At 40.5% G+C, this 22,078-nt stretch overlaps 1 protein-coding gene across 2 annotated transcripts in view; it reads right to left on the minus strand.

The window, feature by feature from the left end:
• Positions 1-709: 709 nt before the first annotated feature.
• Positions 710-22,078, minus strand: part of LOC111145265 (solute carrier family 25 member 12) — a 104,443-nt gene continuing 83,074 nt past the window's right edge. For both annotated transcript variants that reach the window (XM_022500075.1, XM_022500083.1), the window contains 5 exons: positions 7,575-7,715; positions 5,585-5,723; positions 2,874-3,032; positions 2,668-2,758; positions 710-1,400 (listed from right to left, as the gene is read on the minus strand). In XM_022500075.1, coding sequence (XP_022355783.1) covers positions 1,199-1,400; positions 2,668-2,758; positions 2,874-3,032; positions 5,585-5,723; positions 7,575-7,715 — 732 coding nt within the window. In that variant the 3' untranslated portion in view covers positions 710-1,198. The remainder of the gene's footprint in view (positions 1,401-2,667; positions 2,759-2,873; positions 3,033-5,584; positions 5,724-7,574; positions 7,716-22,078) is intronic.

The following is a 22,078-nucleotide window of genomic DNA, read 5'->3' on the forward strand; positions in this document are numbered from 1 at the left end:
GCTGTCAAGATGCATGTTTAGATCTAAATTAGTAATCACACCCTTGGTGAGTGACTTTTGGAATAAGTAATTTGGATTTGGATTCATAAGGAAGAACCTAGACCCCACTAAAAATCACAAGATACAGCTTCTCATTTTCTTCTTCCCTCCCCTCATTCCCGTCACCCTTTCCAAATCAAATAATCTCCTACAGAAGTGGGAGAGAGGGACACCTGACCACAAGTTATTTGGAACTGGTAGTGAATCAAAATAAAAAGCACTATCACTCTATTTATGAAGGAAAATCCAACTACATGGATACATTTTGGTGTGCATTTTATTATCTTTTTGGAATCATATCCATATGAAGAAAAATTGCCCAAGTATCCTTTAATCTTGAAAGCTAGGCCCTTGCCTTGCTGGGTCAGAGGAAAGCAAAGCTAAGTCAGTAATGCTGGAGACACCCCTGTTCCATACGCACACCGACAGGAGAGGAGCTAGTGAGGAAATGCCTTTCGACTGATGAACACAGGAGAATCTACACACATGTTAAACACAAATGGAAACACATCAGCACACACAAGTCACTAGCCTGGTCCTCTGGCTTCCACTAGCATGCATCTTTTCCAAAGGATCTCTGATTCAGTGGTGTAAGCGCTTGGTCGTGTTATGCCTCCTATCAGCAAATACCTTTTCATTCCAGAATGGAAAATGAACTGGGAATTAAATACATCCAATATTGATGCTTTATTTCCATAAGTCACCAATAAGAGAATGGATTTAATTTTAATACATTTATTTTTGTGTGACTCTTAATAAAACACTTTCAAAACATTCTGTACATTTCAAGCCACTTAGAACCGCAGTACATTCTATAAACGTGATTTGTTGGGATGAGGTGCCAAGATGTCTCTGTACAAAGATGTACAATATGTACAGTCACTCTAAGTGCAAGCTGTGCAAAGCACTCTAGAACACTAATTCATGCCAAGGCTTAGAAAACATTTCAACACTTAACACTAAAGCTCGAAACTGCGTTGTTGCTTTTTCCTGGGCAAATGATTACTTTATAAACAAATATATGTATATGTCATATAGAAAGAAGAGTCTGACTCCTCAGCTCAGTCAGCACCATGCAACTGACTGGATACATTACAGGGCTGCTCTTCTAGGCTTCTCTCTCCAGGGCACCATTTGGCCACACTCAACAGTTGTCTCATCACTGAGCTGCCGCCGCCACTGCCTTTGACTGAACTACAGCAACACTAGGAGATTTAAATTTGGGGAGATAAAGGCCAAACTTGTTTTCAATGCCAGCGAAAGTGGCTGTGGCAAGTCTGTATCCACCGATGTGGTCGGGATTGGCAGGAGGAAGGTCTGCGATGCGTGATTTAGGTGTTGGTTCTGAGCCGGAGGGTTTGCTGTTGACAGGAAAAAGCCAATGGTTAGCGTGCTCAAGACTGATGTGGGTGGCCCAGGAGCACAGAAGCACGTTTCCAGTCTCACCCAGGTGCCACAGAGAGGAGTGTTTGTCCGGCTACTTCCTCATCATCTATGCCAAATTTCTCATGATTTATAGCTGCTTTGAAAGCATCACATTTTTGATTTGGAAAAGAGATGGCCTCAATTTATAAATCCACAGAGAACAGATCAGAAGAAAACACTCTTAAATAATAACACTCTCAGAGAAGTAGGATTGTGAGTGTTTTTCTCTTTTATGTTTTCCATATTTTCTGCACTAAGCATAAACTGGTCATAAAAAGTTTACATTTTTCTTTTATTTTGACATAGGTCAAAAGCTAATTTTTAAGTGGTAGACTCATGAACGCTATTACTAAATTTAAAGACACATAGATAAAATACTTACTTTTACACAATGTGAAAGCACAGAAAACCCTGGAGTTGTAAGATTCCTATTCTCACATCCTAATTTGTAGAAGTCCCTCTACTCCTTGGTTCAACAGCTACTTCCCTATTTGGCCTTTGAGCAAGGAAGGGAGGTTAAAGGTTTATGAGCTGAAGACCCAGATATGGGATTTGATCATCTCCTGAAAAGCTGATAACTGCTTGTTTTAGGTACAACCTTGCCCACCCAGCAGATTCAACAAGTAATTCCTTTTCTTTACAGCACAGGCTTCAAGTGGCCCAACTTCTGACCTTGATTTCACCAGTAATTATGTCCATAAGCATAACCTCTCTCGACAGTTTTTTTTTCTGTTAGCTCTAAGAACATCTACACTTAACTATAATAAATAAAAATAATGAAGTCTCGCAGGTGTGGAAAGTCTTGACTGAGTCTTGGAAAGACTTGGAAAGAAAGTTTATAAAAGTGTTACTAATACAAATTTACATTATATCTGGTGAAAAGGCCATACATGAAATTCAAATAATTAGGACCTAAATCCATGAAGCTCTGTATTTGCTTACATTAAAAAAGACAACTTATTCACATAACATTTTAATTTGCTGCTTGCCTTCACTTCCCCCAAGTCACTGCTTAACCCTGTGTATGATGTCCCCCGACCAAGGTCTTACTGCCCTCATACTTTAGCTTCTCAAGCCCACTGGTTCTGTAGGATTCTCTGTCGAACCCAGTTCTAAGAGTTCCAAAAATGCCTCTGTAGGCCGAACAAAGACCTATTTTGCAACGGTGCTTTCTTTTACAAGAAGTTGAACAGCTACACTTACAGGCCTCCAAAATCAATGTAAAACCACCGCTGGAGAAGTTCATAGGTGACCAAGGTAACACCAAACTGGGGAGAAGATCGAAACACTCGAGCTGAAAAAGAGAAGGGAGTGGGGCTACTGAACAAGACTGTGGCAAAGCCAATGGGTGAGTAATGGGAGCAGGTCCCTAACACCAGCTAGCCATTCTGTATGGCCATAGCCCCTACCTGCAGTCCCCTTCCAAAATGCTGAGGGCCCCTCTTCCCGGAGTATCTTCCTGAAACAGTCAATGACGCCACTGTATGTCGTCTGGCCTGCACGGGCGGCCACTTGCAGTCTTGTCTTGATGACATCAGCGGGAGTCACCAGAGAAGCTGCAGGTACACCTTTCAGGAGAAAGGCACATTTAGTCATCCAAAGTACCTTATAAAGAACAGAAATATTGCTAACATCTAACAATACAATTAGCAACTTTAACTGCTCTAACCAAAGTTTCTTAAACAGATGCCTGGGAACTCATGGAAAAAAGGATACATGAGCCTATTAGCTGCTTCCATGTGGAATAAAATTCTTTTTTCTTTCTGAATTAGGAAAATCACTCTAATTGCATGATCCCAAAGAACTATGAGAGGAAAAAACGCAGCAATATTACTAGGACAATTCCCAAGTATTCTCATTTAGATTTCAGTTATTTTACCTCCTTTTTTTTTTTTTTTTTTTTTGTAAATAAGATACAAGTATTTTTATATATATTAAGAAATGAGGACACTGCCTGTTTAATAAGATGCTAAATGTAGTGGGGTTTTTTGGCTGATTCTTGTCACCTTACTGTGCAAGGTGAAGGTCAATACTCATATCCCCTCACCTGTTTGAGGGGCTACCTCTAGAGTAGAGTGGGACTCTTTTCAGACATACTTACATGACAGAAGTTATCACAATGGGAGCTGAGGAGGCCAGGCAACTAGTTAAGGAGCAATAGTGGAACTGATCATCAAAAGGCCTTATCATCTATCCCTTGTTCCTGAGCTCCCTGGGGTCATGCTGAGACTGATCAGCAGTGGGACACCCAAGAGAGATTTCATAACCACATCTTTGGCTTATAAAACAAAGCTGGGAACAAAGGAGCAAGATAACATTCCTCAGAGGGATGATATTCAATTTGGCCTTAACACCACTGAATCCTCGTGGGGCAGATGGAACTGGCGGACGTGTGAGGGCCACTGTTGCAGAATGACACGATTCCTGCCCCTCCGCATGACCCTGTGCCATATTCCCATGGAACTAGGTAAATTGCCTGTCTTTGGAATGTTCTGAATTCTAAATGTTCTTAGGGCCTGCCAGCAAGGCTTTACTGGTAAAAATTAGAAAAAATCATCTCTCGTTCTGAAAACTGACATCAAGTATCTGTGGGCAAGAAGTTGGTGCTGCCAGTTCCATGGAAATGTTTACTTGGTTCCATCAACCGCTGGCAAAATTCCTGTCCACAATTGGACTGTTCTTCGCTGTTTCTTTGTTTTGTTTTGTTTTGCTGCTGACTGGAAAGCACAGGCAAAAGCCTGGAGGGAAAATCTGCTGGCCCATTTAAAAGTGGGAGACTTTGGTGAGTACCAAAAAGGGGCTGCATGAGCACTCAGTGCCAACACGGAGCAGGTAGCTTTCCCGGCTTTCAGTCGACTCAAGTAACAAACGCCAGAGAACATGGGATTTGCTGGACCCCCAGGTAAGGGCTCAGAGCTCCTGGGGAGAGTTTTGTAACCATCACAAGTCACTCCCTGTCATCGTGGGTGAGAACAAGAACATGGTTGGGCTCAACCCCCTCCGAACCCCACCATACACACTATGCTCTAGGAAGTGCTCAGGCTGTCGGGCTGTCTAGCCAGGGCAGCAGAGGAGGATGAATCCAGTGACAGCTACGCAGTACCATGAGCCCAGCCAGTCAGACCGACGCCAAGCATTAGGACACTACACTTGAGTTTGTGTTCACCCTTCATGTTTCTATCCTGGACCAGCAGCAATGGGGAGCAAATACACGCCCTTTCCTTCCTCTGTCATTTCTGAGAGCTGGTGCCGCCAAGGACACCTGGTCCTCCCCTTCTATCCCAAGTCGGCTCCTTCAAGAGGAAGGCTAGGCCTGTGAGACCGGAAGGAAGCATCTTAGTACCTCCCTGCATTTGTTATGCTTCTCTGTCAGATGGAATCTCTTTTGTGTTTACTTTGGGAATTCAGACCAAATGAAGATCTTCATTTGTTCCGCTGACATTTGAGCTCCTATTATTACTACGCTGACCACGAAGGGAAAGCAAAAATGAAGAAGATGAAACTCTTGCCCTCAAAAAGCTCCCAGCCTAGTACAGAAAACAAACTTATGCAAACAACTATTATAAAGAGAGTGTTAAGGGACAGAGAAGACAGGCCAACTGCTTGTAGTATTGCTTATTTGTATCTAAAGAGAACGATGGTAGAAGGAACATGGACGGTATCATGGAGAAAGCTCAATTTTGAGCCAATCATGTAGACTTCATCATGCAGAAATAGCAAGTGAGGCATGCTAGACCTGGGCATCACATGAAGTACAATGAAGCAACCGATCTGATGAAGAACTCTTCCACCTTAATGCTTAGCTTGGCTGTACTCAAGGTTTCAGGGGCACAGGAGGCTAAGAAGTGTGTTAATGATGAAAGCCCAATTTAGATGGGCAGATCTAATTTGGCTCTGAGTTGCTAAGCTGCATTACGCTGTTTATCCACATTATGCAAATGTAATTAACTCTCATCAGAATTACAGCACATCCCACAAAGGAGAAAAAGCAATCATATTTAAACTAAGTCAGATACAAACAATAACCCTTCCAGAAATAAAGGCGGACAGTACACAGACATTCTGCAAAGAGCATGGAGGGGGAGGATTCTTTGGTTTAAAAAAAAAAAAAAGTAGTTACCTGCCATGGCTCCAGCTGCAAGGAGATTCACACCTCCCACGTGTCCATTTTCATCAGCCAGAAGCAGTTTGCAATGAGCATAAACAGGAAAATAGATTGCAGAGAAGGGAATGTCTCGGAGGAAACACGCTTTGGCACCCTGTCACAAGTGAGGAAATAGTACAAAACAGTTGTGTAAACAGGGCCATGAATGCCTACAAGGGATCCGGGGTGACAGGTCTTAGGTGTCCCCTTAAACAGCATGGGGACTGAGTGGAATGGAAATGGGAGGGGAAAGAGAGGGGCACAGGAAATGTACCTGGCTCAAAGTCTGAGAAAGGCCGGAGGACCCTGGAGACCTAGAGTTCGTTAACTGGGTAATGATGTTATCCTGACAACTAAGAATTTTCTGACATTTCCATACAGATTCAGATTTTAAGGTTAATAAAGTCAGTTCTCAAACCTCCAGGCTGCTTGTCCTGTGTGGCTTTGGTGGATGAGAGGGGGAAGCAAGATTGGGAACAGACTTGGAAACCTAATGTTGATAGCTTGATTCCAAAACAACCAGTGAAGGCTGCTCACAAAACTAACAATTTGTCCATTCAGTGCACACAGCGTAGGGCCTATGAACTACCAGTTGAGCTACAGGCAGTGGCAATGAAAGAGAAAGATGACTATTCTAGGGAACGGGAAAAAGAAACCACCAACCTTCCCTCCTCAGTCCCTAAGTCCTAGGTAGCAGAGGACTATGGGGAACCGGGAAAAATTCTTTCAGCAGAAGTTTCCACTGGAATAGAAAGCCTCCCAGGAATAGCTTGCCTCAGCGACTGAGGAAAAATAAACACCTTCCTCGACTTGGTCAGTAGCCCAGCTATTCTCCTGCCCAGGGCTTGACCTAGCCAGCTGAAAACTCCATCTTCGGCCCTCGTTTCCCTACTGGTTCTGTTTTCAAAAGACAAACTCAAACATTAAAAAAAAAAAAAAAAAAAAAATCCAAGGATTCTCTGAAGATGATACAGACAAGAAATATTAATAAATTTAGCTCTCAAAGGGAATTCCAAAAAGGATGGAAATGGGGGGTAGAAGGGAGGAAATGTGTACAGAATTCTCTCCAGATAGCCATCACAGGTCTGCAGGTGTCCCAAAAGCCCTGTACCTGTGTGATTCTAATCGAGAGAATTTCTAATTTCCAATTTGTAGCTACAGAAGCACTTTACACATTTCTACAGTGATAGATCTATAAATAACTCAGATGCTGTAGAAACACAGTTGTCTAATAGCAGCCAAATTTACGTATTCCCCCCTTCTGCCAGGCAAAAGAATGGAAAGAAATACTCTTCCTTGTTTAAGAACAATCATAGCTTCTGCTCCATTACATCTGATCTGTAATGATGGGAGTAAGTACACCTGCAGGGAAGGAATCTGTTGACTGGCATTTTGCTAAAGTACAGTACACTCTGTATTGTCTTTTTTTTTTTTTTCTTTTTAATGGAATTCATTATTGACAAATCCCACCACTTAACTTCTTAAAGACCTGAATTATCCCAAACTCTACTACTGTTTCACTGTGGTTAAATTATTAAGACAAACAGAAGCTCCTACTGGGAAGATAACAATAGAGATAACTCAGACTCAAAATAAACACAGGACTATTTTGAAGACCTAAAACAGACCAAAGAGAACACCAAAGAAACTTCTCCCAAACCTGCCATCAAATCAAAGGCTGTGAGGCTAAAGTCAGCAGGTCTGCGGTGTGGGCCTCCCTCCCGGCTCCCTGCCGGCAGCTTCGTAAAGGCTGAAGGGACAACAGGAGAGTGTGTTTGTATATCCCACTGCCTCGCATAAAAGTCCTGATTTTGTCTTTTTGTCTGGTTTTATACTCAAGGGACTACCCTGCTGTACAAAATTGCTTTTCCACTTTGTGGGGAGAAGCCAGGTCTCCACATTCTTTTGCGTTCTATTGAGTACATGACAAGCTCTCTACTGAGATTGCCCGAGGGAATCTACTCACCTTATACAGACCGAAAAGCCCCAGGTCCCGGAGTACATTCAGGGCACTGACCCTGGGTCCTGTGGTGATCTCTCCAGCAACCTGCAGGCGAATCTTTACTATCTCCAGTGGATTAGTAAAGATGACTTGAGAGCCGCCAGCCTACAGGCAAGGGGGGAAGAGACAGAAGCAGATTTCCAAATTAGAGACCGACTGGAGTGTTACCAAGAAAAATCCAGAAAACCTCTACACAGCACTACTTTACTGCTCCCTCTTCCCAGGGGAATGAGAGTCCCACACTTTGGCCGATGCTAGAGGGGCTCACAGGGATGGTCCCAAACTCAGTTGCAAGCCAATCTATGTCTGGGTTTGTTTTGATTTGAAATGTCAAGGATATTTCTCAAACCAGTCTTTCCAGAGTCAACCCAGCCTTATCCAAAATGGCAAAACTAATAAATGCATTTGGAAAACAAAGTGAAGCCAGATGAGGCAGAGGGGAGCTCCCCAATGAAAGGGAAAGAGATGGTAGAAGCCTGGTTGGTATCTTTCATAAGCTGGAGGTAAAATTTGGACCTATGAGGGTCACTTTTCTCTTAGCGAGCATCCACTTTAACTCAGCCCCCTGCTTCTGCTTCCTCAGACTGTAGAGCAACTAACACAACTTTGCCCCACAGACACAGAGGTGTCTTCAGAGGGGAAAAGGCTCCCCTGGCTCAAATTCTAAAATGTATTATACTGAGGAAAATTCCTGAGACAGATACATAACTAAAGGAGAGAATTTAGAAAGACACGTTGAGTGCCAAGACAAAACCAGAAAAGCTCTGCTGGGAAATGGAACATCTAGTTACCATGAGTACAAGACTGGCAAACCAAAGCACACTCCACAATGGTGGTGAGTGACAGGGATTTGAATTTGGATAATGAGGGTGTATTTGCATCTGAAATCTGTTAACTAGTGTGGTGGGGGGGAGAAGAATGTTTAACAAAACTGCTACCATTTTTTTTTTCTTTTAGTTTTTGCAAGAAAAAAATGTGTTTGTATGGGTGTGTGTATATGTGATATATAAAAATAAAATTTTAAAGCATAAATATAGGAGTAGGTGGGTGGCTCAGTCAGTTAAGCCTATGCCTTCAGCTCAGGGCATAATCTCAGGGTCCTGGGATCGAGCCCCTCCCCCCCCGAAGCTCCCTGCATAGAGGGGAGTCTGCTTCTCCCTCTCCCTCTGCCTCCTCCCTCTGCTAGTGGCTCTGTCTCTGTCTCTCTCTTAAATAATAAATAAAATCTTTTTAAAAGATACAACATAAATATAAATATAAATATAAAAATATATATGTACAAATATAAAATACAAAGGTAAATATATAAAATATAAATATAACTAAACTATAAATATATATGTATATATATAAATATATGTGTGTATATATATCTCTCCACGAAGTGAAAAAAACCTCATCTGCACATCTCCATCCGAACTGCAGCTGTTTATACGACACAAGCATAACCATAGTCATATAATCATACTGTATAACCATATACAGTATATACAACATATACTTCACCGCGATAGCGCGGCACATGTGAAACAGGAGCTAGGAAAGGCCTCACTGGGGCACTCTAGCGCCGCAGGTACAGAAATACTGCAAATGATACCCGTGAGACTCACATGCAGCATTCAACGACACTTCAACTCTCTACCTTCACCCACATTCCTGTCCATGTCTCTAAAACCCACAGTCCTTCCAGTCCTACGTCCGAGGGGTAGCAAGTCTCGGTCCATTCTCCCAACTGGCTGGGAGCCACAAACCCCTCAATTCTTCCTGCTCCAATCCTGACCCCTTACTCCTCTGGCCCCCAACGTCCACAAGCGCCAACACTGCAGCAAGATTCCTTTCCACTCTGTGGGAAGCCTGCTGTCCTAGATTCCCCAGGGCCCTGATCCCCCTTTTGTCCACCAAGCATGGGGGTGCAGCAATTTGCTATCTCTCTCTGGGTTTCCTGCCACTCCCAACTCCACACTCCATGCCCCTGGCACACAAGCCCTTGAATGACAACTGACCCAATTTTACATGTTGATTTGCCTGTGTTTCCCTGCCTTAATCTACTGCCCTGCAGGGAGGAGGAAGCATTTCAGTGTTTCAATCTAAGCAAACAATACTCTCAAAAGGATTGCTGGGTGAAAAATTGTTCAAATGATAATCCAAGTTATTGCTCCCATAGCTAGTATTAAAGACCAGACCAATTGAAAAAGTTCACTACTTCCCTGAAACATCTTGTTTAAATAATGGTTGCAAAGACCATCTTTGGGAAAATGCACCTAATGTTCTAAACTAAAGAAGATTAAAAAAAAAAAAAAAAAAGGACAGAAACACAAATTTTGATTATAATCCACAAACTGTGCCACCACAAGATGATGTCAAACCTTGTGCGCCATTCATTAATTATGGACTTCATGTTTAAACAAATACAAAGTTCTTCTATGTCTTTAATCACTGGTGAAGTATAACATCCCACAGAGAAGGAGTACTCCGGCTGGCAGTTCCCCACCCCACAGCTCCGCCTCCCCTCCTCGCCAGGCCATTTGGGAAATCATGGTCAGTTGATTGAGATCTGGGTTCCTTCAACAGTTCATGTTTCCTTCTGAGTGTGACATGTAATATCTAACACATTAGCTGCTGTATGCTTTGAAGATCTGTTATCTAGAATGTGTACTAAGTCCTGAGAATGTAATGGGCGTAAGGACCAAACTAAACTGATTTGCATTTATATATACATCTGACAAGTGAGCATGTAAACAAGAAAGCAATGACACTATAGCAACGCACACATTTATGAGTGTGTTTCACACTAATGAACTCTATTTGAAGGAAGAAAACGTCTAGCAATTGCGTAGTCTGTATATGCCTTAAAAGTTCATATTTTAAAAAACTTGGGGCGCCTGGGTGGCTCAGTGGGTTAAAGCCTCTGCCTTCAGCTCTGGTCATGATCCCAGGGTCCTGGGATCAAGCCCCACATCGGGCTCTCTCCTCAGCAGGGAGTCTGCTTCTTCCTCTCTCTCTCTCTGCCTGCCTCTCTGCCTACTTGTGATCTCTGTCAAATAAATAAATTAAATCTTTAAAAACAAACAAACAAACAAACAAACTTTATGATAGGCCAGGAATATGTAGGCCAATAGTATCCAGAAACATTGAATAATTTTAGAAAAAATAAAGATTGTTATTTAAGTTGTCTAAAACTTTGGATATTTCCTAACACCTGAAGGGAAACATCCAGGCCAAATATACACTCTCCTTTCCTAAAATCTGAGATTGACCACTATTTCACACATGTTAAACTGGAGACAGTGGGATGGGGGAAGGAAATCTTCAATTAATTCAACTGCTCTAGTAAGAATTCTAGTGACACAGAACAAGGATTATGTTTTGTAACATTCTTAACTGTTTCCTCTCTGATAAACAAATACAGGAAAATAGCATTTCTCTTCTATTTTAAGGCTCTACTGATTGTGATATTATTACATTAAAAACAGCTTTTCACAGAGAAAAACACAGTAAGCATAATCAATGAATATAATGAATTTCAGAAGTATTAAATTGTGAAATAAAAATATGGTAATTTTCAATGGAAAAAAGTATTTGTATTTTTAAAAATACACTAATATGTTTGCTGTTCTACAAATATGCAAGGATGTTTGCTACTTTAAAGAACAAAACTAAACAAAAAAATGTAAATGCCCAATAAGGACATAGTTAAATAGAAACAATTATAAGCTCTTAAGCAATAAGATCTGGTAATAAAATCATGTCCAACATAAAATATAGGTATGCACTGATCAAAATTAGTTTATCGAAATTAGAATGGCTTAGGCATGAAAATATTGGTTGCCTTCTGGAAAGAGCAATGAGTACCTGAAAGAATTTTTAAAGCATAGCCTATTGTTCCTTTTAAATTCTGAATCATGAAATGTATTAACTACTCAAAAGCAAGAAAAAAAAAACAACAAAAAAACAACCAAAAAATGAGAAACAGAACTTGTCTTAGAAACAATGGCTTCCTTTATAGATAGACCCTCTCTCACATTCTTGCCCATGATAAATTTCATAATTTATATACATTAAATGCATCTTAAAAACTAGTCAGCACTAGTTATCTGCTGATCTGAATCTTTAAACAGGCTTACCCATCTATGTAGATATGAACATCAAATAAATCTAAGCAAATATAGCCCGTGATCTGAAATAATAAAGATATATAAAATTTCAATTAAATCATGATGATACACAGCTCTATACTCGTAAATGGACTTGGTCTACTTTGACATCCTGATGCTTATAATAGGTAATACCAATCCATTCAGCAGGATCTCACCAGATCACCAAAATTAGCTTCTAAACTTCTAATGGTGAAATCTCCTTCTTCACATCTGCTACTTATTCTTATAAAGAGAGGCAGACAATAATATTAAAACTTTTAGAGGCTTTCATTTTTCATTACTATGTTGTCTCTTTGTTCTAAAAATGAATTACAAATGACACAATAATAGAAAACAAATCTCATTTTAAATGAAAGTGATCTACAGATAACAGAAATGGAAAGAATGTAAACACTTCCATTTAATCTTGTGTCACATAATTATTTTTTTAATGAGAAAACAAACCAACTAAAGTGGATGGTAAAAATTAGGAGAAAAAGGATGTAATACAGAGAAGTCACCGGGCCTCTGATGTGCCTGAGGCCAAAGGGTTGCACACAGGATTAGGCCTGTCCAACCTCCTGCCCTTAAAATCCTACCCCAGGGGCAGAGTCCACAAAGAGGCAGGGGGCTTGGCCCTGCTTATGCCCAGTCTCCTGTTTATTTTCTTCTTTGATCTGTTTTCTCCTGTCCTTTGGAACTATTTCCCTCCAACCACAATCAGAACAATTCACTATAAAGTCTTCCCTTATAGAGACTGATGAAAAATTTAACTTCAATTTAAGGCCACACCAGGAACTTGAACAAAATATGTGCATTTAAAAAAAAATCAAGCTAATGGGGCGCCTGGGTGGCTCAGTGGGTTAAAGCCTCTGCTTTCAGCTCAGGTCATGATCCCAGGGTCCTGGGATCGAGCCACACATCGGGTCCTCTGCTCAGGGGGGAGCCTGCTTCCCCCTCCCACCCCCCGCCTGTCTCTCTGCCTACTTGTGATCTCTGTCTGTCAAATAAATAAATAAAATCTTTAAAAAAAAAATCAAGCTAATAAAAGTCACACAAGTAGCTGTCACCAGGACTGACTCAAGAAGAATAGGAACAGTGACTCTGTCTCACATCAACTAAACATTCTTAGATAGTTTATAAAGCCATGGGGAATGCAATGGTTCTTTCTAAATAGCCTAGGATCACGAAATCAACTGCAGTTTGCTCTCTGCTGAGTCACTGATCTATGCCAGGGTGTTAGGGTATGAATGAATAAAACCACGCATAGCCCTAACTAGGGTAAGGGAAGTCAAAACCTCTGCGTACCTATCACATAAATATATACGGACTCTGCACTTGTTCGCCTATATATGTGTGCTCACGTAAGTATGCAAGCATCAAGCGGGGAGCACACTGATCCCTGCCAGGGAAGTTGGAGATACTATTTCCAACAACTCTTCAGAGATATGCAGACTCACTTTGCTGAGGAAGACCCAGCATAATGGCTGGTCAAAGACGAATCCTGGCCCTAGACTTAGTCAATGCTCCAACTAATGAGGGGACCTCTTGCTGCACCTATGGGTGTGGACACCCATAGGCCGAAGGGAGGAAGCATGGAAGAATAGAAAGATTCTAGGTTTGTTGACCTATGCTGTCTTTCACTTTGTAACCTTGGACAGGTCATAACTGTCCCAGTCCTTGGTTTCCTAATATGACAACAGGAATCCCAACAACTGGCCCTATGTACCTCACAGAGCTCTGCGATGCCAGCGTGAGAGCACCATGCAGACTGAAAGCAAGCTCTCAAGGGAACGGATGTATTCGTCAGGAGCTATGTTTACACAGGGCTAAGAATATCTGCAACATGATACAATTACACTAGCCCTTTGCTGAGCACTAAATATGTTCTGAGTTAAAAGACTTCTACCCATTCAGAAGTATACACCCTCTGAAAGAGGAGAATGTGATCAGGCAGGTATGGGCTCTGGTTAGACTTTAAACAGAAAAACAGGTACGTACCAATGGGACATTTTAAAAATACATATAGATTGGTTTATTTAGACTAATAAACTTTCTGCTTTTTTGACTTAGAAAGACCTTACATTTTTTTTCCTTTTTAAGTTTAGAGATATGTCTAAGAAACTCTATGTAATCTTTTCTTTGAACAAACAACCACAGAGCGGGCAGATCAACATGGTGGTAGAGGAAAACTCAGAACACACCAAATCTACAGCTACATATAGAACAATTCTCTCTGAAAAAAGACGTGAAAACTAGCTCGACAACTCCTCCACAATGATGGGTAAAAAGACCACACTGAGACAGGTAAAAGAGGCAGAGATGCAGTACGGCCCAAAACCCCACCCCACTGGAATGACCTACAAGCAAAAGTGACCTTACAAGTACAGAGACAACCCATGAGGAACAAAAGGTTCAAGTTCCACATGAGGCACCCCAACCCTTGGGACCTGTACCAGAGAGACAAGTCCCCAAAATATCTGGCTTTAAAAACCAAGAGATCCAAAAGGCTAAAGGAAACTCAGACTCCGCTTTTAGAGTGTTCATGCACACACTCACTCACCCTATGACCTAGCACAAAAGCAGCAGGTTAGAGGGCACCGAGACCGCATGTGATGGAGACTCACTGGCTAGGCAAAAGGTATCTCCTGGAAGAAGAGGGGTCTGTTGGAACCCTCTGAGGATGAGGATGCTGACAGGTACAATTCTGCACTCTTCTCCTGCCTTGGTAGTGCTGGCACTAGTAGGCATCATTTTTGCACTCTTCTTCTCCTTGCTAGCATCACTTGTCCCAACCCTGCACTCTCCTGGAACCTTGCTCTGCTAAACCCAGTGGGCAGTCTTATCCCAGCCCTGCTCACCCTGATAAGTGAGCTTATCCTGGCTGAGTGCTACCATGAGGCCCTGCCAAAAGCACAGAGGGGATGACCCTTGAGCATTTGAGTCTGGGGACTGCCATTTCTGGGCCCATGGGACTGAAACAATTGGAGACACAGTTCTTAACAGGCTACCACCCCCACGGTACACAGGCAACAGACAGAAACACACCCCCATCTTCCTGTGAACACTTATTCAAGACTGGGAGAGACAGCTGTTTTGCTTAATATAGAAAAACAGAAAGAGTCAGAGGAAACAGGAATGTGTTCCAAGTCAAAGAACAAGACAAAATCCCAGGAAAAAATCTCAACGAAATGGAGAGAAGTCATTTACCTGATAAAAATGTCAAAGTAATGGTTATAAAGATGTTTACCAATCTCAGGAGAAAAATGAATGAATAATAAAACTTCAATAAGGGACATATAATGTAAGAAAGTACAAAAAAGAGGAGCTGAAAAATGCAATAACCGAACTGAAAAATATACCAGATGGATTCAACAGCAGACCAGATAAAAGAAAAGAAAGGCTCAGTGACCTAGAAGACAGAGTAGTGGAACTCATCCAAACAGAGGGACAAAAAGAAAAAATTATTTTAAAAAGTAAAGATAGCTTATAGGACTCATAGAACATCAAGCAGAACAGACTTTGAATAACAGGGGTCCCAAAAGGAGAAAAGAGCGCAAAGGGGACAGAAAACTTATTTGAGGAAATAATGGCTAGACAGTCTCCTAACCAGGGGAACAAAACAGACATCCAGACACAGGAAGTCCAAAGAATTCCAAAAGACATGAACCCAAGCAGATTCAAACTAACACACATTACAATTCAATCTCAAAAGTTAAAGAGAGACTCTGAAAAGCAGCAAGAGAAAAAGAACTTGGTATAGACAAGGTACCCTATGAGATTATTAGCAGATTCTTCTTCTTTTTTTTTTTTTTTAAGATTTTATTTATTTATTTGACAGAGAGAGAGAGAGATCACAAGTAGGCAGAGAGGCAGGCAGAGGGAGAGGGAGAAGCAGGTTCCCTGATGAGCAGAGAGCCCGATGCGGGGCTCGATCCCAGGACCCTGAGATCATGACCTGAGCCAAAGGCAGAGGCTTAACCAACTGAGCCACCTAGGTGCCCCAATTATTAGATTTTTCAACAGGAACTTTGCAAGCTAGAAGAAAATGGCATGATATATTCAGTACTGAAAGCAAAAAATTTCCAACCAAGACTACTCTACCTGGCAAGATTATCATTCAGAACTGAAGGAGGGAGAGAAAGTTTTCCAGACAAGCAAAAGCTAAAGGAGCTCATCACAGCCTAAAAAGAAAAAACTGGCCTAAAAAGAAATGTTAAAGAGACCTCTTTAAGCTGAAAAGAGAGGGTACTGATTAGTAACCAGATAACATTGAAAGTAAAAATCTCATCAGTAGAGGTAAATATATAGCCAAAATAGTAGACTAACCACTTATAAAGCTAATGTGAAGGTTAAAAAAAATTAAAGCAGTAAAAATAACTATAACTACAAAAGGACTTCAAAATGGTGATGGAGTAGGAGACCTTAGTTTCATCTGGTCCCAGGAATTCAGCTAGATGGCTATCAAATCATTCTGAACACCTGTGAGTGAACTCCACTGGAGATCTAAGAAAAGAATTGCTGCAGCTCTACAAATAGAAAAGCAACCACATTCTGCAAGAATGACAAGATGGAAAAACTCACCTCAAAAGAGAGCACAAGAGGCAGTACTGACTACCTAGGACCTAATCAGTATGGATATAAGATGTCAGAACTAAAATTCAGTATAACAATTATAAAGATACTAGTTGGGCTTGAAAAAACCACAGAAGACACTAGAGAATCCCTTTCTGGAGAAATAAAAGACCCAAATCAAACAAGCCATAATCAAAACGGCTATTAATGAGATGCAATAAAAATGGAGGTTCTAACTGCTAGGATAAATGAGGCAAAAGAGAGAATTAGTGATATAGAAGACCAAATGATGGAGAATAAAGAAGCTGAAAAAAAGAGATATAAACAACTACTGGCAAGGCTATCATTCAAAATAGGAGAGATAAAAAGCTTCCAGGACAAAAAGAAACTGAAAGAATTTGTGATCACTAAGCCAGCCCTGTAAGAAATATTAAAGGGGATCCTATAAATGAAGACAGAGCCCAAAAGTAACATAGATCAGAAAGGAACAGAGACAATATGCAGAAAACAGTGACTTAACGGTATTAAAATGGCATTAAATTCCTATCTTTCAATAGTTATTCTGAATGTAAATGGGCTAAAAGCCTCAATCAAAAGACACACGGTATCAGATTGAATAAAAAAAAAAAAAGAAAGACCCATCCATAGGCTGTCCGCAAAAAACACATTTTTAAAAAAGATTTTTTTTTTAAAAAGATTTTATTTATTTATTTGACAGACAGAAATCACAAGTAGGCAGAGAGAGAGGGAGGAAGCAGACTCCCTGCCAAGCAGAGAGCCCGATGCGGAGCTCGATCCCAGGACCCTGAGACCATGACCTGAGCCGAAGGCAGAGGCTTTAACCCACTGAGCCACCCAGGTGCCCCCTTAAAAAAGATTTTATTTATTTATTTATTTATTTATTTATTTATTTATCAGAGAGAGAGAGAGAGAGAGAGAGCACAAGCACAGGGAGTAGCAGGCAGAGGCAGAAGCAGGCTCCCTGCTAAGCAAAGAGCCCAATGCAGGACTTGATCTCAGGACTCTGGGATCATGATCTGAGCCAAAGGCAGACACTTAACCAACTGAGCCACCAAGGCATCACTGCAAGAGACTCATTTTAGACCCAGAGACACCACCAGATTGAAAATGAGGGGGTGGAAAACTATCATGCTAATGGACATCAAAAGAAAGCTGGGGTGGCAATCCTTATATTAAACAAGTTAGATTTTTAAACCAAACACTGTAATAAGATGAGGAAGGACACTATATCATAATAAAGGGTCTATCCAACAAGAAGATCTAACAATTGTAAATATTTATGCCCCTAGCAAGGGAGCAGCTAATTATATAAACCAACTAATAACAAAACTAAAGAAACACATTGATAATAATACAGTAAGAGCATGGAAATTTAACATCCCCCTCATTGCAACGGACAGATCACCTAAGCAGAAGATCAACAAGGAAACAAGGGCTTTGAATGACACACTGGACCAGATGGACTCCACAGATATAATCAGAGCATTCCATCTTAATGCAACAGAATACACATTCTTCTCAAGTGCACATGGAACATTCTCCAGAACAGATTATACATACTGCATCACAAATAAGGTCTCAACCAGTACCAAAAGACTGGGATCACTCTCTGCATATTTTCAGACCACAATGCTTTAAAACTGAACTCGATCACAAGCGGAAATTTGGAAAGAACTGAAATACATGGAGGCTAAAGAGCAACCTACTAAAGAAGGAACGTGTCAACCAGGACATTAAAGAAGAATTTAAGAAATTCATGGAAACAAATGAAAATGAAAACACAACTGTCCAACATCTTTGGCGGTCCTAAGAGGGTAGTATATATCAATACAAGCTTTTCTCAAGAAACAAAAAAGTTCACACAAACTAATATTACACCTAAAGTAGCTGGAGAAAGAACAGCAAATAAAGCCTAATCCCAGGAGAAGAGAACTGATAAAGATGAGAGCAGAAATCAAAGAAATAGAAACCAAAAGAATAGTACAACAGATCAATAAAACTAGGAGCTGCTTCTTTGAAAGAAGTAATAAGATTGATAAACCTCTAGCCAGACTTATCAAAAAGAAAACCTCCAGCTAGACTTAACAAAAAGAAAAGAGAAAGGACCCCCCCCCAAAAAAATCATGAATGAAAGAGGACAGATTACAACCAATACTGAAGAAATACAAACAATTGAAAGAACATATGATGAGCAACTAAATGTCAACACATTAGGCAATCTAGAAGAAACAGATACATTCCTAGAGACATATAAACTACCAAAACTGAAACAGGAAGAAATAGGAAACCTGAACAGACCCATAATCAATAAGGAAATTGAAACAGTAATCAAAAATTTCCTAATAAACAAGAGTCCAGGGCTGAATGGCTTCACAGGGGAATTCTACCAAGCATTTAAAGAAGAATTAATACCTATTCTTCCAAAGCTGCTTCAAAATATAGAAATAGAAAGAAAACTTCCAAATTCTTTCTGTGAGCCCAGCATTTCTTTGATTCCAAAACCAGACAAAGACCCCACCAAAAAAAGGAGAATTACAGACAATATCCCTGATGAGCATGAATGCAAAAATTCTCACAAAGATACTAATCAGTAGGATCCAACAGGACATTAAAGGGATTATTCACCACGATCAAGTGGGATTTATTCCTGGTCAGGAAGGGTGGTTCAACATCCACAAATCAATCAATGTGATACACTATATTAATAAAAGAAAGGACAAGAACCATATGATCCTCTCAAAAGATGCAGAAAAAGCATTTGACAAAGTACAGCATCCTTTCTTGGCTAAAACACTTCAAGGATAGAGGGAAAATACCTCAATATCATAAAAGCCGTCTATGAAAAGCCCACAGCAAATATCATTCTCAATGGGGAAAAACCGAGAGCTTTTCTCCTAAGGTTAGAAACACAGTAGGGATAGCCACTATCACCATGCTGTTCAACATAGTAGTAGAAGACCTAGCCTCAGCAATCAGACAACAGAAAGAAATAAAAGACATCCGAATCAGCAAAGAAAGAGTCAAACTCATTCTTTGCAGAGAACATAATACTCTATGTAGAAAACTCAAAGACTCAACCCCCAAATTACTAGAAGTCATACAGCAATCAGCAAACTGGCAGGATATAAAATCAATGCACAGAAATCAGTTGCATTTCTATACACTAACAAGGAGGCAGAAGAAAGAGAAATTAAGGAGTCGATCCCATTTACAATTGCATCCCAAACCACAAGACACCTAGGAATAAACGAAGCCAAAATGGCAAAGGATCAGTACTCAGAAAACTAGAGAACACTCATGAAGGAAACTGAGGAAGACACAAAGAAATGGAAAAATATTCCATGATCATGGATTGGAAGAACAAATATTGTTAAAATATCTGTATTACCTAGAACAATCTACACATTCAATACAATCCTTATCAAAATATCATCAATGTTTTTCACAGAACTGGAATACATAATACTAAAATTTGTACAGAATCAGAAAAGATCCCAAATAGCCAGAAGAATATTGAAAAAGAAAAGCAAAGCTGGTAGCATCACAATTCTGACTTCAATCTCTATTATAATGCTATAATCATCAAGACAGTATGGTATTGGCATAAAAACAGACACATAGATCAATGGGAACAGAAGAGAGAACCCAGAAATGGACCCTCAACTCTACAGAGGTCAACTAATCTTTGACAAAGTAGTAAAGAATGTCCAATGGAAAAAAGATAGTCTCTTCAAAAATTGGTGTTGGGAAAATTGGCTAGCCACATGCAGAAGAATGAAAATGGAGCATTTTCTCACACCATACCCAAAAAATAGACTCAAAATGGATGAAAGACCTAAATGTGAGACAGGAATCCAACAAAATCCTAGAGGAGAACACAGGCAGCAACCTCTTCAACCTCAGCCACAGCAACTTCTTGCTAGACATGTCTCCAGAGGCAAGGGAAACAAAGGCAAAAATGAACTATTGGGATTTCACCAAGATAAAAAGCTTTTGTACAGCAAAGGAAACAGTTGACAAAACCAAAAGATGACCAACAGAATGGGAGAAGATATTTGGAAATGACATATCAGATAAAGGGCTAGTATCCAAAATCTACAAAGAACCTATCAAACTCAACAACCAAAGAACAAATAATCCAACCAAGATATAGGTAGAAGATATGAACAGACATTTCTGCAAAGAAGACATCCAAATGGCCAACAAACACATGAAAAAATGTTCAACCTCACTCAGCATCAGGGAAATACAAATCAAAAACACAATGAGAGGGGCTCCTGGGTGGCTCAGTGGGTTAAAGCCTCTGCCTTCGGCTCAGGTCATGATCCCAGGGTCCTGGGATCGAGCCCCGCATCAGACTCTCTGTTCAGCAGGGAGCGCCTGCTTCCTTCTCTCTCTCTCTGCCTGCCTCTCTGCCTACTTGTAATCTCTGTCTGTCAAATAAAATAAATAAAACTTTAAAAAAAAAAAACACACAATGAGATAACACCTCACACCAGTCAGAATGGCTAAAATTAAGTCAGGAAACGACAGATGTTGGCATGGATGCGGAGAAAGGGGAACCCTCTTACACTGTTGGTGGGAATGCAGGCTGGTGCAGCCACTCTGGAAAACAGTATGGAGGTTCCTCAAAAAGCTGAAAATAGAACTACCTTATGACCCAGTAACTGCGCTACTGGTTATCTACCCTAAAGATACAAACGTAGTGATCTGAAGGGGCACCTGCCCTCCAATGTTTATAGCAGCAATGTCCACAAGAGCCAAACTATGCAAAGAGCCCAGATGCCCATCAACAGATAAACGGATAAAGTACCCACAGAACATTCTCCAGGATAGATCACATGTTAGGCCACAAAATCAGTCTTAATAAATTTAAGACTAAAATGATATATATACAATGGAATATTACTCAGCCATCAAAAAATGAAATCTTGCCATTTGCAACAATGGATGGAACTAGAGGGTATTATGCTAAATCAAATAAGTCAATCAGAGAAAGACAACTATTATATGATCTCACTGATATGAGGAATTTAAGAGACAAAATAGAGGATCATGGGGGAAGAGAAGAAAAAATAAAACAAGTCAAACCAGAGAGGGAGACAAACCATAAGAGACTCTTAAATCATAGGAAACAAACTGAGGGTTGCTGGAGCGGGTGGAGGGGAGAGATGGGCTAACTGGGAGATGGGACATTAAGGAAGGCATGTGATGTAATGATCACTGGGTATTATACAAGACTGATGAATCACAGACCTGTACTTTTGAAACCAATATTACATTTTTTGTTAATTAACTGAATTAAATTTTTTTTGTTTTTTTGTTTTTTAAAGATTTTATTTATTTATTTGACAGAGATCACAAGTAGACAGAGAGGTAGGCGGGGTAGGTGGGGGGAAGCAGGCTCCCTGTCCAACAGAGAGCCCGATGTGGGGCTCGATCCCAAAACCCTGGGATCACGACCCAAGCCGAAGGTAGAGGCTTAACCCACTGAGCCACCCAGGCGCCCCCTAACTGAATTTAAATTAAAAAAAAAAAATTGCTCTAAAAAAACCAGACATTACATAATAATAAAAGTAATTCCAGCAAGAATATATAACATTTGCAAGTATTTGTACACTCATCATATAAAGGCATCTAAACATATATGTCTATAAAGTCACTCAACATATTGAGCACCTAAACATATACAGGAAATATTAACAGATCTACAGGGAAAAATCAACAGCGATATAA

The sequence above is a fragment of the Enhydra lutris genome, unplaced genomic scaffold (genome assembly GCF_002288905.1).
Source record: "Enhydra lutris kenyoni isolate GAN:26980312 unplaced genomic scaffold, ASM228890v2 scaffoldscaffold1, whole genome shotgun sequence".
NCBI classification, from domain to species: Eukaryota; Metazoa; Chordata; class Mammalia; order Carnivora; family Mustelidae; genus Enhydra; species Enhydra lutris.